Here is a 17626-nt window from a genome sequence, read left to right on the forward strand (position 1 = left end):
TTGTGGTGTTATCGGATTGTAGGTGCGTTTTGAAAAACTGTTGACAAAACATGAATTATCCGTAAAATTCTACAAATAGTAAGGCATCTATGAATTTGCGTTGAAATATATTGCCATGTAGCAATTAGTGAATGTTCTACTAAGAAAATGGAGATTTAATTTTTACAATGCAATAGTGTGTAAAAATTTTGAAAAATGACTGTAAAATTTTCAACTTATTTAAAGAAAAATATGAAAAGTTTATAATGGTACAAGTGTAGTCGCTAATAATAAACTTACCTCATACGCGTTAGCGACGGAGATTCGTCATCTCTGCGAGAAATCAGTAATTTCCTGCATTTGGAATGTCCAGTTATAGCCCTTCCGTTTCCTTCCTTTGGTAGTGAAATATCGCCTGCACTTCGCAACGATATTATACCTTCAGCACACTGCTCTTGTCTTTGGTTCAACGTGAAGCACACTCTGCCATTTTCTATTGTTGCCGTAGGCCCGGGACTTCCTCTCATCAGAAAATCTTCGGGATCACTTTCGTAAGGTGGTTCGTCATACCAATGGCCTCTATCATACGTTGCTGGTGCCAACATACGGACGTCTTCGTCGTACATGTACGTGTCGTCTAAATGTAAGAGAATCTCGATAAATTTTAAATACATTAGTAGAACGACACATTTTGTATGCATATCACACACCACGCGATCAGAAATTGACGTTCTATTTAATTAAAATAAGCAAAAGTGGATCAATTGGCAATGGAATTGGGTCGTACCTGCAGTCAAATGTCCCCGGAATGTTCCTTTTCCTAAATGCATTAGTCCTTCTCTAATATTCCTTAAAATCTGAAACGTTAATATTAATTAAAAACGTTGATATCAATAACAATAAAAATAGTTCACCTCTTCATGTTCTTTTGTGATTTTTTCACGTTTCTTCTGCGCCTCTTGGACTTTTAACTGAAAACAGTTTTATGGTAAATAAATAAAGTGATTATGGACTTGGTAAAGGCTTTCGGGTTCAGTAAGTGAACTGATGTTCTGATTCGGATCACCAGGCCGTCGTCGATTGGAGTTGCTTCCTAACGTTTCGCTAGCACGAGTGGTAAGCTTCTTCAGAGAGAGAGAGAGAGAGTAAAATGGGAATGAATCTCTGAAAAAGCACATCATTCGTGCTAGCAAAACGTTAGAAAGTAACTCCAATCGACGACGGCCTTAGACCGGAATCAGAATTTATTTTTGTAACTTACTCTATAGATTGTTTCTTCGAAGGTGCTTGGACCTCCACCGTTCATTTGCAAATATCTCAGTCGATCATAATCTCGAGGATCTATCATAGACCTGAGGACGTTACTTTGCGCTAAATCTGCTGGGAGTCCCAAACCACTTTGTAGGACACTGTCCGGGGTGTCGACCTGAAAATAAGGAATTTTTGGAATAAAAAATGAGCAGTGTACGCAAGAGCGAGAGAGAGAGACATAGCGTTTACTGCGTTTCTTTTTGATTTCTTCGGAAGCTGTCGGCTGTAAATCGGAGCCAATGATTTACATTTGGCTGAAGATGTATGTGCTCTTATTGTCGAAGCTTCGACTATAATCAGCTTACGTATAATCCGTATAAATAACAATATCTGATTATTGCATTCATCAGAAGCTTACAGGAAATTACAGCTGCCAGATAACGTCGTCATGAGGGATTGCCTCCGCCGCTGAACACTTTTCATTCGACTATAGAGCCATTGTGCGCCTCTAACTGCTCTACAATAATCTTTCATTCTAACGTACACACGAGAACAAATACAGATCCGTAAATTAACGTAATGGGGGATTTCCCTGCCGTCTTTCATTTTTTACCAGGATTGATAAATAGCAAAAAATGTTAAGAGTAACATATCTCTTTGGTAAATGTCTAGATGATGGCTCACCCCGAATGGGGTGGGGGATCGAAAGAGGTTGGTCACCTGAGTAAAACCCCAAAAAAAATTTGCGGCGGTCTCACCCCCATAAAAAGTTATGGGGATTGAAAGTTGATTATTTTGACACACTATAATTCAAATAAAATTCAATAAAAAAATTATTTTCAAGCGGGTGGAGATGGGGGATCGAAAGAGGGTGATCACTTGAACAAAACCCGATAACCTAACCTAACCTACCCTATTGATAAAGATATTTAAATAATGTTTATTATAACTTTCTCAATATTTCTATGTATTTTTCATTAGTTTTACCTTTGAATATTGTTTAAGAATGACTATATAAATATTTACATGCCTAGAAATGTATAAAAAGTGGCATATTTATTAACTTTCAACCCCCATAACTTTTTATGGGGGGTGAGACCGCCACGAACTTTTTATGGTACAGTGGTGGGGGAGATCTCATTTTTCGATCCCCCCCACCCCAGCCCCTTCGGGGGTTTAGAGCCATCATCTAGACCTTTACCATCTCTTTTTTTAACACATTCGAACACAAATGGATATTCATAAATTAACTTCATGTTTACGTGGCACTCAGTTCTTTTTCGGTAATTATCTGTAAATAAAATTTTGTTACGTACTGGAAACTTTGCGAAACACAAAAGCTAAGGGAGTTTTTTATCGGATGGCATTAAAGCAGACGTGGGGTTCTATAGGCCTGTTCGTCGAGCTAGACAATGACACTCGACTAATCTTGTGGAAGCTACGTTGCAACGGACTGCATTGACTTGAGGATGGCGTCGCGACGGCCGCTACGACCGACGGCGGCGCCGTGACGCCAGCGCGTGCTTTCACCCAAAGATTATTCGCGCGAGGGTGGAAACACATGCCGAAAGTAAAAGTGCATTCACAAAGCGCTATCTTACATATTCGATAACAATGGAATATCATTGACCTTCAGACTAACGTACAGGACCGTATTTTACATATTGTTGGGTTCGACGCACTTTTTAGTGCTTGGGTGTAACACATACTGAAGTGCAATTTAAAAGAACATTGCAAGTGGTTTCGGTAACTGCTCTGGATCTTATAGCAAACCAGAGAACGAAAAGGTGACTGGTGGATAATACGAGATAGTAGTGGATTATAAAAATGTCAAAATTAATCTAATAAACTCATTTATTTATCTACTGTAGAAGAAATTGTACACATTATAATATGTACTTTAATATATGTGCTAATAATATAGATAGATACTAAAAAAGAGTGTGAAATTTACAACTAAACTAAATCTCCAAACCTTTTGGTTTAATTTATAGTTAAGGTTTTGATACTGGATACTGTGACCGCGAACTTCAGTTAAAATATTTCTAATTCAGATTACATTGTTTACTTTTAATTATCCAGCCCTTATAATTCCCCACAAGGACTACAACAGTCATTGGGAAAGAGATATAAAACTGAAAATTAAATGTAAACATTTCTGTTAATTGATAAACCGTAATACTCACCAGAAAGTAGCTATAATATACTGGATGTATTACATGAAATTGCCGATTGATAAAATTTTAAATAATATATTATATATCAACTAATTTTCATTTTGTTTCAATTGTTTTTATTTAAAGGAAAGTACCAACAGTTTTTGAACGCGCCTTTAACCAAAAGAAAATTAGATGAACAAAAACTATGTCAAACATTTAAAAGCAATGACAAAAACAACCATTTTAATAGGCAATAATTATGTAAAAACACGTGTGAAACTTCGGGGTAGCAAAAGTTATCGACTGTTGCCAGAGACAAAGAAAACACCCTAATAAAAGCTCTAAAATGGTTAGGGGGTGATATATATATAGAAAAATTTATGTAGAATTTCGTGGCGCCGACAAGTTTTCAGCTTGAATTGACATATTTTGAATTTAAATTTCACAAACAGAACATTAAAAAATGTTAAGCTTCAAGGAACGGTCCTGATCTAAATACTGCAAACCAAGTGAATCGACGTCGAGGACGCTAGAGACGCCGATTCAGCACTGAGAGCCGTCTCGACGTCAGTACTACACGAGAGATAATTGAAGCAGTAGCGTCGCCTATCGCTACGCGTCGTACAAAGCACGCTAAAGTATTGCCGAGATTAAAGCTCTGAGTCCATGTTTTTGTTAAGTTTTTTCTGCGACACGCTTTTGTGTCCAAATATAGACAACACGACGAAAACAGTGCACAGAAAATACGTTCTGGCTGGAAGAACTAAAAAAAAAAAAAAGAAAAACGTTTCTTTCGAGATGTTTTCAAACGCTTCACGGTACAGCATCACGTTTGTCGAAAGTGCAAAGGTTTATTCTCTTTTTTTCCTGTCGTTAGAATTCTCAAAATTCGCGCTACCCGAAATGAAATCTGGAGGCGTCAAAAAGTAAAATGCCAGAGAGCGAGTCAGAGAGAGCGGGCAGACACCCCATTAAAAATTTTGGACAAATTAAAAAACGGCGCCGTTAAATGTAGCAAGTTTCGATGCTTTTAAATTAAGCGAACCGTTAAAAAATTTGGACCAAAAAAATTAATCCTGGATTAAATAGGAAAGCTACCGAAACGAAGGGAAAATATCCTCCGATGAATAGAATGTAGCGACGACGTGACAAATAAAATATGGAATATACATACAAGATTTCTACGTACATCTAAAAACCTTATTACGTAGAGTTAGAAGTTATAAAACTTAATAAGTTTAAATTAATTCCTTTACTTTCTTGACAACTTTTAAACGATTATTGTTTTATGATTAGAAATGAGTAGGAATTTGGAAAGGATAGGGAAACCGATGGCTGTGGAAGTCAATAAGACATAGGTGATATTACTGTTGCAACAGACTTCTGCTTACGCTTCCGCAATTACGGATGTTCCGCATACATTTTCACATCCGCTTCTGCATCTGAATCCATATCTTTATAACGGAAGATTTTCAAGTTCGCTAGAGACATATTAGAAGTTAAGAGGGGGTAGAAGTAGACCTAAGACTTTATACAAATGCAAATATTGTATATCATTAATAAAGAGTACGAGTTTCTATAACGATAAACAAAAATCCTTTTGCTTTGTCTTCTAAATCAAATGAAGATGGACGCATTTTCTAAATAATAAATCTTTTACCTGATATCGTAACAATGCAAGCTGAACGCTGTTGTTTTATTTTTCTCATTATCAGACGAACACGCTTTTCCTGAAGATATCGCCTTGTAGAGATTCTTTTTGAAGTTGCGCTTAAAAATTTAAATCGGATTGTATATAGGTAACTGCATTTCAGATATCTTTTAAATTACACAGAAAACCTTTTACTTTTCCGTAATGCACCCATTTCTATTTGAACGGGAACACAACATAGCGAATATTTATCTACTGAATAAAGACTGTTTAATAGTCCGTAAATTAAATACGAACGCTCGGTATTAAAAATGAACAAATGTTTGATATCTACAAAATAATGTGTATTATTGTATTATTATTTTATATCCTTGTTTGTTATCGAACGTGTCATTTACATTTCTCATTATTTTCGTGCTGATTGGATGGAATGTTACGGTTTAAAGACACGCAAGGATTCTTCAAGAGAAATGAATGTCCTAATTTCGTGCAAGAACTTCTCAGGATTAGTTAAGATTAATAAATATCTCAAAAGGTTCGCAATTAAGTTGATATCCCCGCTATGCGCCACACATCAAAATTCTTTGCGGAACTTTCAGTTTGTTGTTGTCTCTTTTCCTCTATGACGTACAATTAAATTTCTGTTAACTACTCTTTTTGTATTACACGTATGTAATAACGACAATCTAGAACGCTATGCATATTTTAATCATTTTTGAAACTTGTCACTTGTTTAGTTACAATTTTTGTGACCGCAAAAAATATACACACGCGTATCTAGATGTCGATGAACACGTCTCCAAGGTAATTAAAAACAAAACAATTTTGTTAAGTTACTTAAGTAAGTAATTGTGCTAATTAAGTAAGGAAGTTTGTAAGTTTAATTTGGCGAACGATTATTATTTATAATCAATAACGATAAGTAAAAATGGTAAGTCAAAAACTACACTATAAAATTACGTTATTATTTAACTGATACATTTTTTCTTTTCAGCGTGAATGTATATCTATACATTGCGGTCAGGCGGGAGTTCAAATGGGAAATGCCTGTTGGGAATTATATTGCCTGGAGCATTGCATCCATCCCGATGGACGAATGCCCGAATCGAAAGAATCAAGAGTCCTCGATGACAGTTTTACTACCTTCTTTAACGAAACTAGCAGCGGAAAACATGTCCCGAGAGCCGTGTTTGTGGATCTGGAACCCACAGTCGTGGACGAAGTCAGAACTGGGACTTACCGTCAACTGTTCCATCCAGAGCAATTGATAAGCGGAAAGGAAGACGCGGCAAATAATTACGCTCGCGGACACTACACCGTTGGGAAAGAGATCATGGATTTGGTGCTGGATCGATGTAGAAAATTAGCCGATCAATGCACTGTTCTTCAAGGGTTCCTGCTTTTCCATTCGTTTGGGGGAGGCACAGGATCAGGATTTACTTCTCTCTTAATGGAAAGATTGTCAGTGGATTATGGAAAGAAATCCAAACTGGAGTTCGCCATTTATCCGGCCCCACAAATATCAACAGCTGTGGTTGAACCCTACAATTCAGTACTGGCAACACACACAACCCTCGAACATTCCGATTGTGCGTTTATGCTGGACAACGAGGCCATCTACGATATTTGCAGAAGAAATTTGGACATTGAAAGACCCACGTATACAAATCTAAACCGACTGATAGGACAAATAGTGTCTTCCATAACTGCATCGTTGCGTTTTGATGGAGCCCTAAACGTCGACCTAACAGAATTCCAAACAAACTTGGTACCATATCCACGAATCCATTTCCCATTAGCCACGTATGCTCCTATTGTATCAGCAGAAAAAGCGTATCATGAAACACTGTCAGTGGCTGAAATCACCAACGCATGTTTTGAACCGGCCAATCAAATGGTAAAATGCGATCCGCGTCATGGGAAATACATGGCATGTTGCATGCTTTACAGAGGAGACGTTGTCCCAAAAGATGTCAACGTGGCAATTGGGGCCATCAAGTGCAAACGCACAATTCAATTCGTGGACTGGTGTCCTACGGGATTTAAAGTCGGGATCAACTATCAACCGCCCACTGTAGTGCCTGGGGGCGATTTGGCAAAAGTCCAGAGAGCAGTTTGCATGCTGGCCAATACCACAGCCATTGCCGAAGCTTGGGCTCGTCTAGATCACAAGTTCGACTTGATGTATGCGAAAAGGGCGTTCGTCCATTGGTATGTCGGCGAGGGGATGGAGGAGGGAGAGTTTTCGGAAGCTCGCGAAGACTTGGCAGCTTTGGAAAAGGATTTTGAAGAAGTTGGATTGGATTCAGGAGATGGCGAAGATCGAGGCGAAGAAGAATGAACGAAATAATAGTGAACGTTTCTTTAGGCGATTGCATATCAATGATTGCTTTTGTACATTAGCGTGTAAGATACTGAATTGCTTATTTGATTAATTAAATAAAGTGCATACTGATTCGTATTATTATTACTGACGACGAACAACAAATACTACATGCATTAATTATTTATTGTTGCTTATAATCTTAATTGCTTTAACAGATATCCTTGGCCGATATTTATATTTTTTTTGGGTATGTAAGTACGTAGAAATTATTCAAATCAATTGACAGATAAAAAGGACATTTAAATAATAGTTGTTCAACAACAACAAAACATGTAATTTTGAAAGGCATACAACGTTAGGTAAGTATTTTGTATGTCAGACAATTTACAATTATTGCAACATACACGGAATGTGCTCGACAGTAGTCATAAAAATGTTTTGGAAACTTTTACGAGAACAATGATAGTTTACACTTCTAAATTTGTAGATATTCAAACAAAGGCGCTAACGCTGGAGTAAGACTTTTAACGACGTTCACATGTTTCATTATTACATGTTTTAAAGGATAATAAACAGATTGTGTGTACGTAATTACTTTCTTGTGAGATAGCTTTGAAGACGATGGTGAAATAATAGTTCACCGAATAAAAGCATCGTCAGTATCGTCGAATCAAGAAATATGCTTGAGGGTACATTTTATAAACAAACGACAAGTGCGAATTTGATTACAAGTGTAATAATTTCAAAATCATAATTTAGCAAAGATTTGGAGTAAGAACAATATTTCTTCATAAAATGTGAAAATACTGTCAGATATATGTAGGTAACTCAACATATATAGCGACAAAGAATGCCAGGATTCTAGAAGGCATATATTGGATCATTCTAGAACACGGCCAGCCTATATAAACAGTTGACGCGAGATCAAGTAGGTAGTACGAGAACGAGTTCGAGACGATACAAAGCGAAGAAGCAGGATAACTAATTAATTAACTTCTATTATTATAGAAGTCTTAATGAGATAGCAAATAGTTAAACAACAATAGTAAAAGTGTGAGAAAGGTGTTTAAATACCAAACAATAGGACTGAAAAACCGATTAGCTAAAAGAAACTACAAAAGTAATTGCTTAATATGGAAAAAAAGATTCATGATTGTACATAATGTTACTGTTTGTCATTTTTTTTTCATCGCGCTGAAGTTTTGAAATGGAAATAAAATTTCCGGCCGGCGTGCAGGGGATTATAAACATCAGTGCATCGGTTTATATTCGTAGTCGAAATGATGGATTTTTGTTGGTGACGGCCTTTTTAAAGCGTTGACAAATTCGGTCGCTGAAGGTGACATCCGAACAAACAACAACCCCTGGCGTATGAATGATGTTAATTGCAATTATAAATGCGAAATGAATGGGACGAAAAACGAAAAATAAAAATTAAATGCTTATAATGTAAAAAGGGATTATGACCTTTCTTAAAATCGATTCAATATTGGTTTCTGATGCCATAAAAGTTATTTCGACAAGCAAAGATCAGTGATGGAGTATGCGATTTATTTTGGCATAAAATCGATCAAGAAAACCGTTTTGGTATCTATAGCAAAAAATAACAAACGTAATAGACAATTTTACAACTTTATTTAAAGCGCTCGGTTAATAATCTAATAAATCAATTACTTTACGATAGAAAAAGCGAAATAAAAATAGTAAAAGTTTTAAAAAATGGTAAGTGCGTCCCATTTGCTATTCGAATGTATTGTTTTTAAAGAGATATTTTCGTTCTATTTCAGCGCGAATGTATCTCCGTCCATTGCGGCCAAGCCGGCGTTCAAATTGGAAATGCCTGTTGGGAACTATATTGTCTGGAACATGGCATCCAGCCGGATGGCCAAATGCCTTCCGATAAAGCGATCGGAGGAGGTGATGACAGCTTTAGTACCTTCTTCAGTGAAACGGGTGCAGGTAAACACGTCCCCAGGGCGGTCTTTATTGACCTCGAACCGACGGTTATTGACGAAGTCAGAACGGGAACGTACCGTCAACTTTTCCATCCAGAACAATTGATAAGCGGAAAGGAAGACGCGGCAAATAATTATGCCCGCGGGCATTACACCGTTGGGAAGGAAATTGTCGATTTGGTGTTGGATCGCTGTCGAAAATTGGCAGACCAATGCACAGGTCTTCAAGGTTTTCTTATCTTCCATTCGTTTGGGGGAGGCACGGGATCAGGATTTACCTCTCTCTTAATGGAAAGATTGTCAGTGGATTACGGAAAGAAGTCCAAACTGGAGTTCGCTGTTTATCCAGCTCCACAAATAGCAACAGCTGTTGTTGAACCTTACAACTCTGTACTAACAACCCACACAACACTAGAACATTCTGATTGTGCTTTCATGGTGGACAACGAAGCCATCTACGATATTTGTAGAAGGAATTTGGACATTGAAAGACCAACATATACAAATCTAAACCGACTGATAGGGCAAATAGTGTCTTCCATAACTGCATCGTTGCGTTTTGATGGAGCCCTAAATGTCGATCTGACAGAATTTCAAACAAACTTGGTACCATATCCACGAATCCATTTCCCATTAGCCACGTATGCTCCTATTGTATCAGCAGAAAAAGCGTATCATGAAGCACTGTCAGTGGCTGAAATCACCAACGCATGTTTTGAACCGGCCAACCAAATGGTAAAATGCGATCCGCGTCATGGCAAATACATGGCATGTTGCATGCTCTACAGGGGAGACGTTGTCCCAAAAGATGTCAACGTGGCAATTGGGGCCATCAAGACTAAGCGTACCATCCAATTCGTGGATTGGTGTCCTACAGGATTTAAAGTCGGGATCAACTACCAACCGCCCACTGTAGTGCCTGGGGGTGATTTGGCAAAAGTCCAGAGAGCAGTTTGCATGCTGGCCAATACCACAGCCATTGCCGAAGCCTGGGCTCGTCTAGATCACAAGTTCGACTTGATGTATGCGAAAAGGGCGTTCGTGCATTGGTATGTCGGCGAGGGGATGGAGGAGGGAGAGTTTTCCGAAGCTCGCGAAGACTTGGCAGCTTTGGAAAAGGATTTCGAAGAAGTTGGAATGGATTCAGGAGGAGAAGAAGGAGAAGGCGAGGAATATTAAAGTTTCAATAGTGCGATTTTTATTTATATATGTATGGAGTTACATGACGCGCTTTTTATCGTTATTAAGTTTATAACATTTACTGTTAGACGTTTTAAGAATTACCGCTTTGATACTTTTTATTTTTTTTTGTTATTTACATTTATTATATTATAATGGAATAAACTTTAATTTTCAAGAGTACCTAGTTACCGTGAGTTTTTCTACTTAAATATTGCATTTGAGCAAATAAATTAGCACTTTGCATAAATACAAAAATAAATATGAAGATTGGAAAAACTTTGGCGGTTGTTATAGAACAAACAGAATAGCTCAAAACCCCAACGCCAAAACACGACACTGTAGTTGTCCGAAGCACTTTTCGGTAACAAAGTTACCTTCTTCAGGGACTGAAGTAAACTAAACCTAAATGAGAACTAATCCTAATTTATACTGATAGTTGTTAAGGTTCAGTGAACATGACCCGAAGCCAACAAGGTAGATGTTCAATGGACCTTAACATCATCATTATAAACGTAATTAAACTAAACTAAATAGCGGAGATCCAGGGATGGGACCGTTGTCATTGTTAAGAACAATTTGTTTATTTTTATAAATGTATAAACTTTCAAAACTGTTTAGTAAACGATTATTCCTAACTTCTTTAACTAACTTAAGGTTATTAATATTAATATTATGTCCATCAGTAAGAATATGTTGGGCAACACTAGATTTTTCTTCTCTACCAAACCTAGCATGAGCTAGATGTTCTTTAAATCTGGTTTTGATTGAACGTCTAGTTTGTCCAATATATTTTTTACTACAGTCATTACAACTAATTTCATATATCCCCGACTTTTCTAAGAATGGAATTTTATCCTTAGGGTTACCAAGGAGAGTTTGAATGGAGTTGCCATTTGAACCGTAAGCAATCCGTAAACCAAGTTTTCGAAAAATACCTTCGAGTCCGCGAGTAAATCTTGGCTCGTATGGCATAGTAATAAACTTGGTTTTATTAGCATCTGTTTGAAAAGTCCCTGAAGAAGGTAACTTTGTTACCGAAAAGTGCTTCGGACAACTACAGTGTCGTGTTTTGGCGTTGGGGTTTTGAGCTATTCTGTTTGTTCTACAAAAATAAAGTAAAAATATCCCAGAAAGTCCAATATTTTACAATTACACGGTGAGAGATTAAAAAGGAGGAAAAGAGAAAATCGAGTAGTTTGTTCGCCTGACTAGGACAATTTTCATTAATATCTTAATTAGGTTCACGTCTGTGTAATATTTTACTTTTCCATGCGTACAGTTGTAAATTAGTGTCGCAGCTCCTTTACCGACCGTGCAACGATAAGGGCCACAAATTATCGTATTTCAAAGTAATAAGGACATGAAAAAGTACTTTGGCAGGCAAAAAACGAACGTGCAATGTTGGTTTATCTTAAGTAATGGATTTATGGCAGATTGTGCAACGTATACGAAGTAGAAGACCAACTTCTACTGGAATACTGCCAACTTTAAAACGTAGCGAAAGAGATCATATTTTTAAAGGAAACGTTTAACTTGTTCCATTACGCTCAATTCAACCAAAGTAATTAAATTTGATAACTAACAAGTCTTACCTCCACTATTTTCTTCAATACGAATGAGGATATGAAATCCTATGACATTGTTAGTTACTTAATAGTGGATTAATATGCAATATTAATTTGAAATCATCTTTTAGATTTTTTATTTACCCACTGGTTGTCGTTGCTGTTGTCACCTCTCGTAGTTTAGTGGTCAGAACATTGGTGAGTAAAGCCAAAGGTCCCGGGTTCGATTCCCGGCAAGGATGTGACAACAGCAACAATTTTTCCCTCGTTAATTTGAGGTAGTTTGTAGTGGGTAAATAAAAAAATCTAAAAAATGATTTCAGATTAATATTACGAATAAGGATATTTTCCTGACTGTTTTTTTTTGTTAATATTCATGACTTCGTTGAGCAGCCCGAGTAATAACTAAAATTTTCTGGTTCGTTTAAAATTTTTCGAAATAAAATAAAGCAGTAATTCCAAGTATTTAGGGGATGAATTTGAGTCCATATATCAAACGTTGCGATGGCGTTCGAGATATGATAGGAGACAGAGGAAAAAGGGCAAGCACGTGGAAAAATGACGTAAAAGAAGAAAGAGCAGACAGTAATTTAGTGACGCTCCGTGCTATGCTTTCGTGCGGGTTAGATAACGCGGGAAAGAGAAAGAAATTGTAATTTCCACTTACCCTCTGAGGTACTGCGCCTCCCGACGTAGCCCTTCCGTGCCTGGGGGAACTGCCGCCGTGTTTCTCCTTTCGATGAGCAGTCTTCAAGCCCCGAAGAAACCTGGAGAATGTCGTCCGCTTTTTCCCCGTGTTTGCGTAATTCGCGTTTTCTGAAACAACAAAAACAACAAGCGCCCATGAAATTATTATGAACACACTTGCGTTCCCTTATTCTCTCCGGGGGTGGCGGTTACCTCACGAAATTCTGGGAAAATTAAAGGGAAAATAACACGCTAAAAATCCGAGCCCAAAAACGATAAACAAGATTATCTAATAATAAACATTTTTATGGTTACAGGGTGGCTCTAAACAAAAGCAATCACTTATATGCATGTAATAGTTTTCTAAATAAGTCCTACTAAATAATTATGTATATGAATTATGTAATACCTATATGTATCGTAAAATTCTGAATATCTAATAAAGGTTCTATTTGTACAAATTGTTACAACTATTTCCTACTTTAGCAACCCTTTCTGGAATTAACCGATTATTAAGGCATCTAATTAAAGGGTAATACCTACAAACGCGTTTACTTTTCTGATATCAAGGATGGTGTCGATTAATCGAAAAGGACTAAAAATCAATAATACTTTGACGGAACACGTATTGGAACGATTAAGTGCGTTTTCAATTTATTATCATTTTTAGGGTTCCGTGCCTTAAAAGTAAAAAGGAACCCTTATACTATCACTTCGTTGTCCTTCTACCTGTATGTTTTCCTCAAGAACGCGTGGAGGTATCAGGTTGAAATTAACATCAAATATCAAGGTCTGAAACATCGTGAAGCTGTGAAAAGATGAAACTTCTAATAAGTCAACGATATCAAAAGAAAGGGCTGTTTGTGCCGCATATTTTGACATTGGCATGGAAATCAAAACCGATGGGATACTTCCTGTTGGCTCAGAGTCAAAAATTTAGCATGTCTTATACCACAAGCAAAAGGGAAAATTCGGAAAACCATAAATGTTTTCTTATTTTGGGAGGGAACTTCGACGAGCTATTTATGGTACATGCTTACAAGTTTGTACAGAACCTTCGGTGCGCGAGGGCATCATTTTATTAATATTTTATCACTTCGTGGAAAGCAGATGTTAGAAAAAGTAGAAGTCAACATATTGCAAACAACTAATTTGACGACGTTTTGTGTTTTGAGGAGCTGTCTTCAGACTCACAATCTCGTAATGTTAGTAGTGTCCTCTATCTTTCTCCCTCATTGATTTTGGAGAATGATTAAAAATTGAAATTGGAATTGTCTAATGATTTTTACGTGTTCGATTCATTTAAATGAATGATTGGTTTTCTAGTAATGGCAACTTGACATTAGAGCTATTGTTGAAAAGCGGTGTATGTTTCGCAAAAATCGAACTATTATATGGGCCGATCGTTTCAAAACGTGTGAAATCGTGACAGCCGAAATACAGATTACCATTGAATTGTTCGTTATCGAATGCTTGACTCGAACAGGGAGTAAAAAATACTTGTAAAAAAAATACATACATTCCAAAAGAACTTGAGAATCTAGAATTTACAAAAATGGAATAAAAAATAAACTTAAAAAATTAATCTTAACCCAGCAATGCCAAGATTGTTAAAATTGTTTAAACCCTTTATAGAATCTTGTCTTTTAGTTTGTACAATCTTACGTAATTACGAAAATTAATTATTTATAAGTTTCCTGCGTTTTTACTATAAAGATTTTAGGTAAAAGTTTTCTATGTAATTTATTTTAGCAGCCCTACGTACAGGTTGTTTTTATACATACGCCTCTACAATAATAACTAGTAAATTGACTACAAAATTGTTTAAATAAAAACTTTTAATGTATTATTATCCAAGACGTCTGAAAAACATCAACTCGGACCATGGTAATGCCCACATGCCAGGAAGAAAATGGTAAGCATTTTTCTCATTAAGTCCTTTTATTTGAAGATTTCAAGTTTTAAATTAAATACATGATAATATACATAGTTTTTGTTCATTTTGTTTCACTATTCTTCTATTTGTTGTAATAATTATTGTCCTTCTTGCATTATTTCAATGCCTTATGTCTAGTTTTCCTAATATTAGGAAGAGCTAAATTCTTCCGTAGACCAGATGCAACAAACAAAGAGTATTTTCCTCTGAATAACACTGATAAGAAAACAGCTTTGTTATCTGTAGTGGGACGGTTTCTTCGATGAAAAACCCAGTAAAAATATCTTTCGACTTATAAGTATAATGCAGGGGTTTTAGAAGAAACAATTCAATAGCATAATATCGTCCATCATCTGACCAAGATCCGGAAAAGTGAACGTTAGAATTTCCTTTAACACTAAATCATCGCGGGTTTCTTTCCAGGATATAGGTGCCCACTGCGATCTTTAAATGCATTAGAAATAAAATAAAGGATCATTTCTATACTACAATATACCACATTTATTTTCAGTGTCATTAATTTTTATTACGTTTCCAGCGGTTCGAACGAAATCTTTACAATTACGAGAAAAACTTGGGAAAAAAAATAAAAAGTATAAGTAGACTTATTTTGATCAACATTTTCATAATAACGCTACCAATAGGTATATCAGTAAATAACGAAATTAAAATTGAATTAGTATCTACCCTAGACAAAAATTTTCAGTCTCTCCAGTCTCTCATAGTTTTTCACAGTCTCTCTGTTATTGCCTAGGTGTTTTTATGGATCTCTCACAGTCTCTGTATGAGAGACTCGAACGACAAAATTGTTAATTCAGAGATTCGAGTCTCTCACAGAGAGACTGAATGAATAAAACTGAAAATTTGAGAGACTCGAGTCTCTAGTAAAATCTGGGATCTCTGAAATATGTTGAACTTAGAAAATTTTAACCATGTCTATCGAGACACCACTTATTGAGAGATTCGAGTCTCTCGTTCAGAGATTCGAGTCTCTCGTAGAAAGACTGGGATCTGTGTTTTAACCATGTCTATCGAGACACCACTTATTGAGAGATTCGAGTCTCTCGTTCAGAGAGTGGATACGAAATGAGGATCTCTCTGTGAGCGACTCGAGTCTCTCGTTCAGAGAGTGGATACGAAATGAGGATCTCTCTGTGAGCGACTCGAGTCTCTCGTTCAGAGACACTAAACAGTTTTTTTGACAGTCTCTCTCAGCGACATCAGAGAGACACGATGAGAGACTAAGACTTGAATCTCGCTTTCAGAGACTCTGAGAAACTGAACCAAATCATTAATTATGTAATATCTAATATTGTATTACACCCTGTAGCTCATTGTTTAGGCAAGTTTGGCTACATGGTTTTATTTTTAGAGGTTACCCTGTATGCCCCCTATACGTATATGTATATTTATTGAAGAGCGGACTCCGCTACTTTTACCCTATAAAAGAGCTATATTATAGCAGTTATGATGGTGGCCTGTTCGTCGGTTTGAAATACTCATGCATTATTCATGAGCAATATTATATAGAGACAATAAAGACAGCGCTTCCGAGAGGATACAGTATTTAGATAGATAATCAATTGTTTGGAAAATGATAAGGCCAAAAAGAATTCCGCGAGCAAATCCAAAATCCCCGCTGTCTCGTAGTTTGTAAATTATGGTCGCTGACAAAATATCTTTATGTGGCACTTGCTAGAACACTTCTCTCTTTTTTGAAGAAAAGGGACACTGTGCATCGGAGCTCGTAAAAAATCCAAAGAAAGTTGCGGCAGAGTCATGAAAAATTACTGTCTAAAGCGACCCGCAATAAAACTTTATGGAATTACAAATAACACATCACATTCCTTTTCTCTTTTCTTTCGTTCCCTTCTACTGACGTACGAATACTGTTCAGGAAAGCAAGAAATTGTAATACGTCGCAATTTTTTACGAATTCTTAACACAAAAATAAGGTTCAACTTTCAGTTCATCAACACAAAACAGGACCCGAAAATAATACTGTTTATATCAATATTATATGAAATACTTTAAGAAAGTTTTAATAGCGGTTAATATATAACATTAACGTGAAAATTAATTTCATTTTTATCCACTACAAATTACCTCAAATAAATAATGAAAAATTGTTGCTGCTGTTACGCCCTCGCCGAGAATCGAACCCGCGACCTTTGGCTTTACGTGTCAATCGCCTGACTGATTAATATATTTCATTCTTCGTTGTTGCTACTGTCACTGTTCGTAGTTCGGTGGTCAGAGCATTGGTGCATAAAGCTAAAGGTCCTAGGTTCAATTCTCGGCGAGGATGTGACAGCAACAACAACTTTTTCTCATTAATTTGACGTAATTTGTGGCGGATAAAAATTAAATGACTACTCACATTAATATTAAATAATAATGTTTCTTTGTTTTGAGCTTATTCGGTAAAGGTTCTGCATCATTCTAGATTCTAGACAGTCATAAGTTACAGATTTTGGTCAAAAACAACTTCAATAAATCAAATTAGAGAATTTTGAATTTTTGTACGTATTGGAAAAATGTTTTACACTACTCAGCGAGTGTTTAAATTTTATTCGTGAACAACAACTGGTCATAAACAAGATTAAAAGGGCACTTCGGAAATCCTTTTTTTTCTTTTTTGTTTTTTTTTGTGTGTGTCGATTTCTGTAACATCCATTTCCCTGTGAGCGACGAGAATTAAAGCGTTGGTAATTAACGGCATTACTTCCGAATGTTACTTTTTTAATTCTGGGGAAAACGTCCGCGTCTGCGGAACCAATAAATAAAGGACGGCCCGACTCGGCGAATTCGTTTTTAATATTCGGTAAATTGAACAGGTTGATCATGACAAATGGCAGAACGTTCGGCCCGCGCGAATTAACCTGATAAATTAGCCGACTTAGATCTGCCCTCCTGACTTCCCGTCCTTTTTTTT

General features: G+C 36.6%; 3 protein-coding genes across 6 annotated transcripts in view; 2 read left to right on the forward strand and 1 right to left on the reverse strand.

Annotated features, from left to right (window-relative positions):
* The window catches only part of LOC108732284, a 149094-nt gene that overhangs the window by 10665 nt on the left and 120803 nt on the right, over positions 1 to 17626 (reverse strand). For all 4 annotated transcript variants that reach the window (XR_003231003.1, XR_001937067.1, XM_018462979.1 and 1 more), the window contains 5 exons: positions 12736 to 12884; positions 1241 to 1405; positions 894 to 950; positions 767 to 836; positions 280 to 616 (listed from right to left, as the gene is read on the reverse strand). Coding sequence is in view for 2 of the 4 variants with exons in the window: in XM_018462979.1 (XP_018318481.1) it covers positions 280 to 616; positions 767 to 836; positions 894 to 950; positions 1241 to 1405; positions 12736 to 12884 (778 nt within the window). In the remaining 2 variants the exon portion in view is untranslated. The remainder of the gene's footprint in view (positions 1 to 279; positions 617 to 766; positions 837 to 893; positions 951 to 1240; positions 1406 to 12735; positions 12885 to 17626) is intronic.
* LOC108732286 (tubulin alpha-8 chain-like) lies at positions 5390 to 7516 on the forward strand. Its single transcript, XM_018462982.2, has 2 exons — positions 5390 to 5971; positions 6035 to 7516. The coding sequence occupies exons 1-2, from the start codon at positions 5969 to 5971 to the stop codon at positions 7379 to 7381; spliced, it is 1350 nt and encodes a 449-aa protein (XP_018318484.1). The 5' UTR covers positions 5390 to 5968; the 3' UTR covers positions 7382 to 7516.
* On the forward strand, positions 8848 to 10683 carry LOC108732285 (tubulin alpha-1 chain-like). The gene is made up of 2 exons (XM_018462981.2): positions 8848 to 9088; positions 9154 to 10683. Exons 1-2 carry the CDS (start codon positions 9086 to 9088, stop codon positions 10498 to 10500), a joined length of 1350 nt encoding a protein of 449 aa, XP_018318483.1. The 5' UTR covers positions 8848 to 9085; the 3' UTR covers positions 10501 to 10683.

This window comes from Agrilus planipennis, unplaced genomic scaffold (assembly GCF_000699045.2).
Source record: "Agrilus planipennis isolate EAB-ADULT unplaced genomic scaffold, Apla_2.0 scaffold30, whole genome shotgun sequence".
Lineage (NCBI taxonomy): Eukaryota > Metazoa > Arthropoda > Insecta > Coleoptera > Buprestidae > Agrilus > Agrilus planipennis.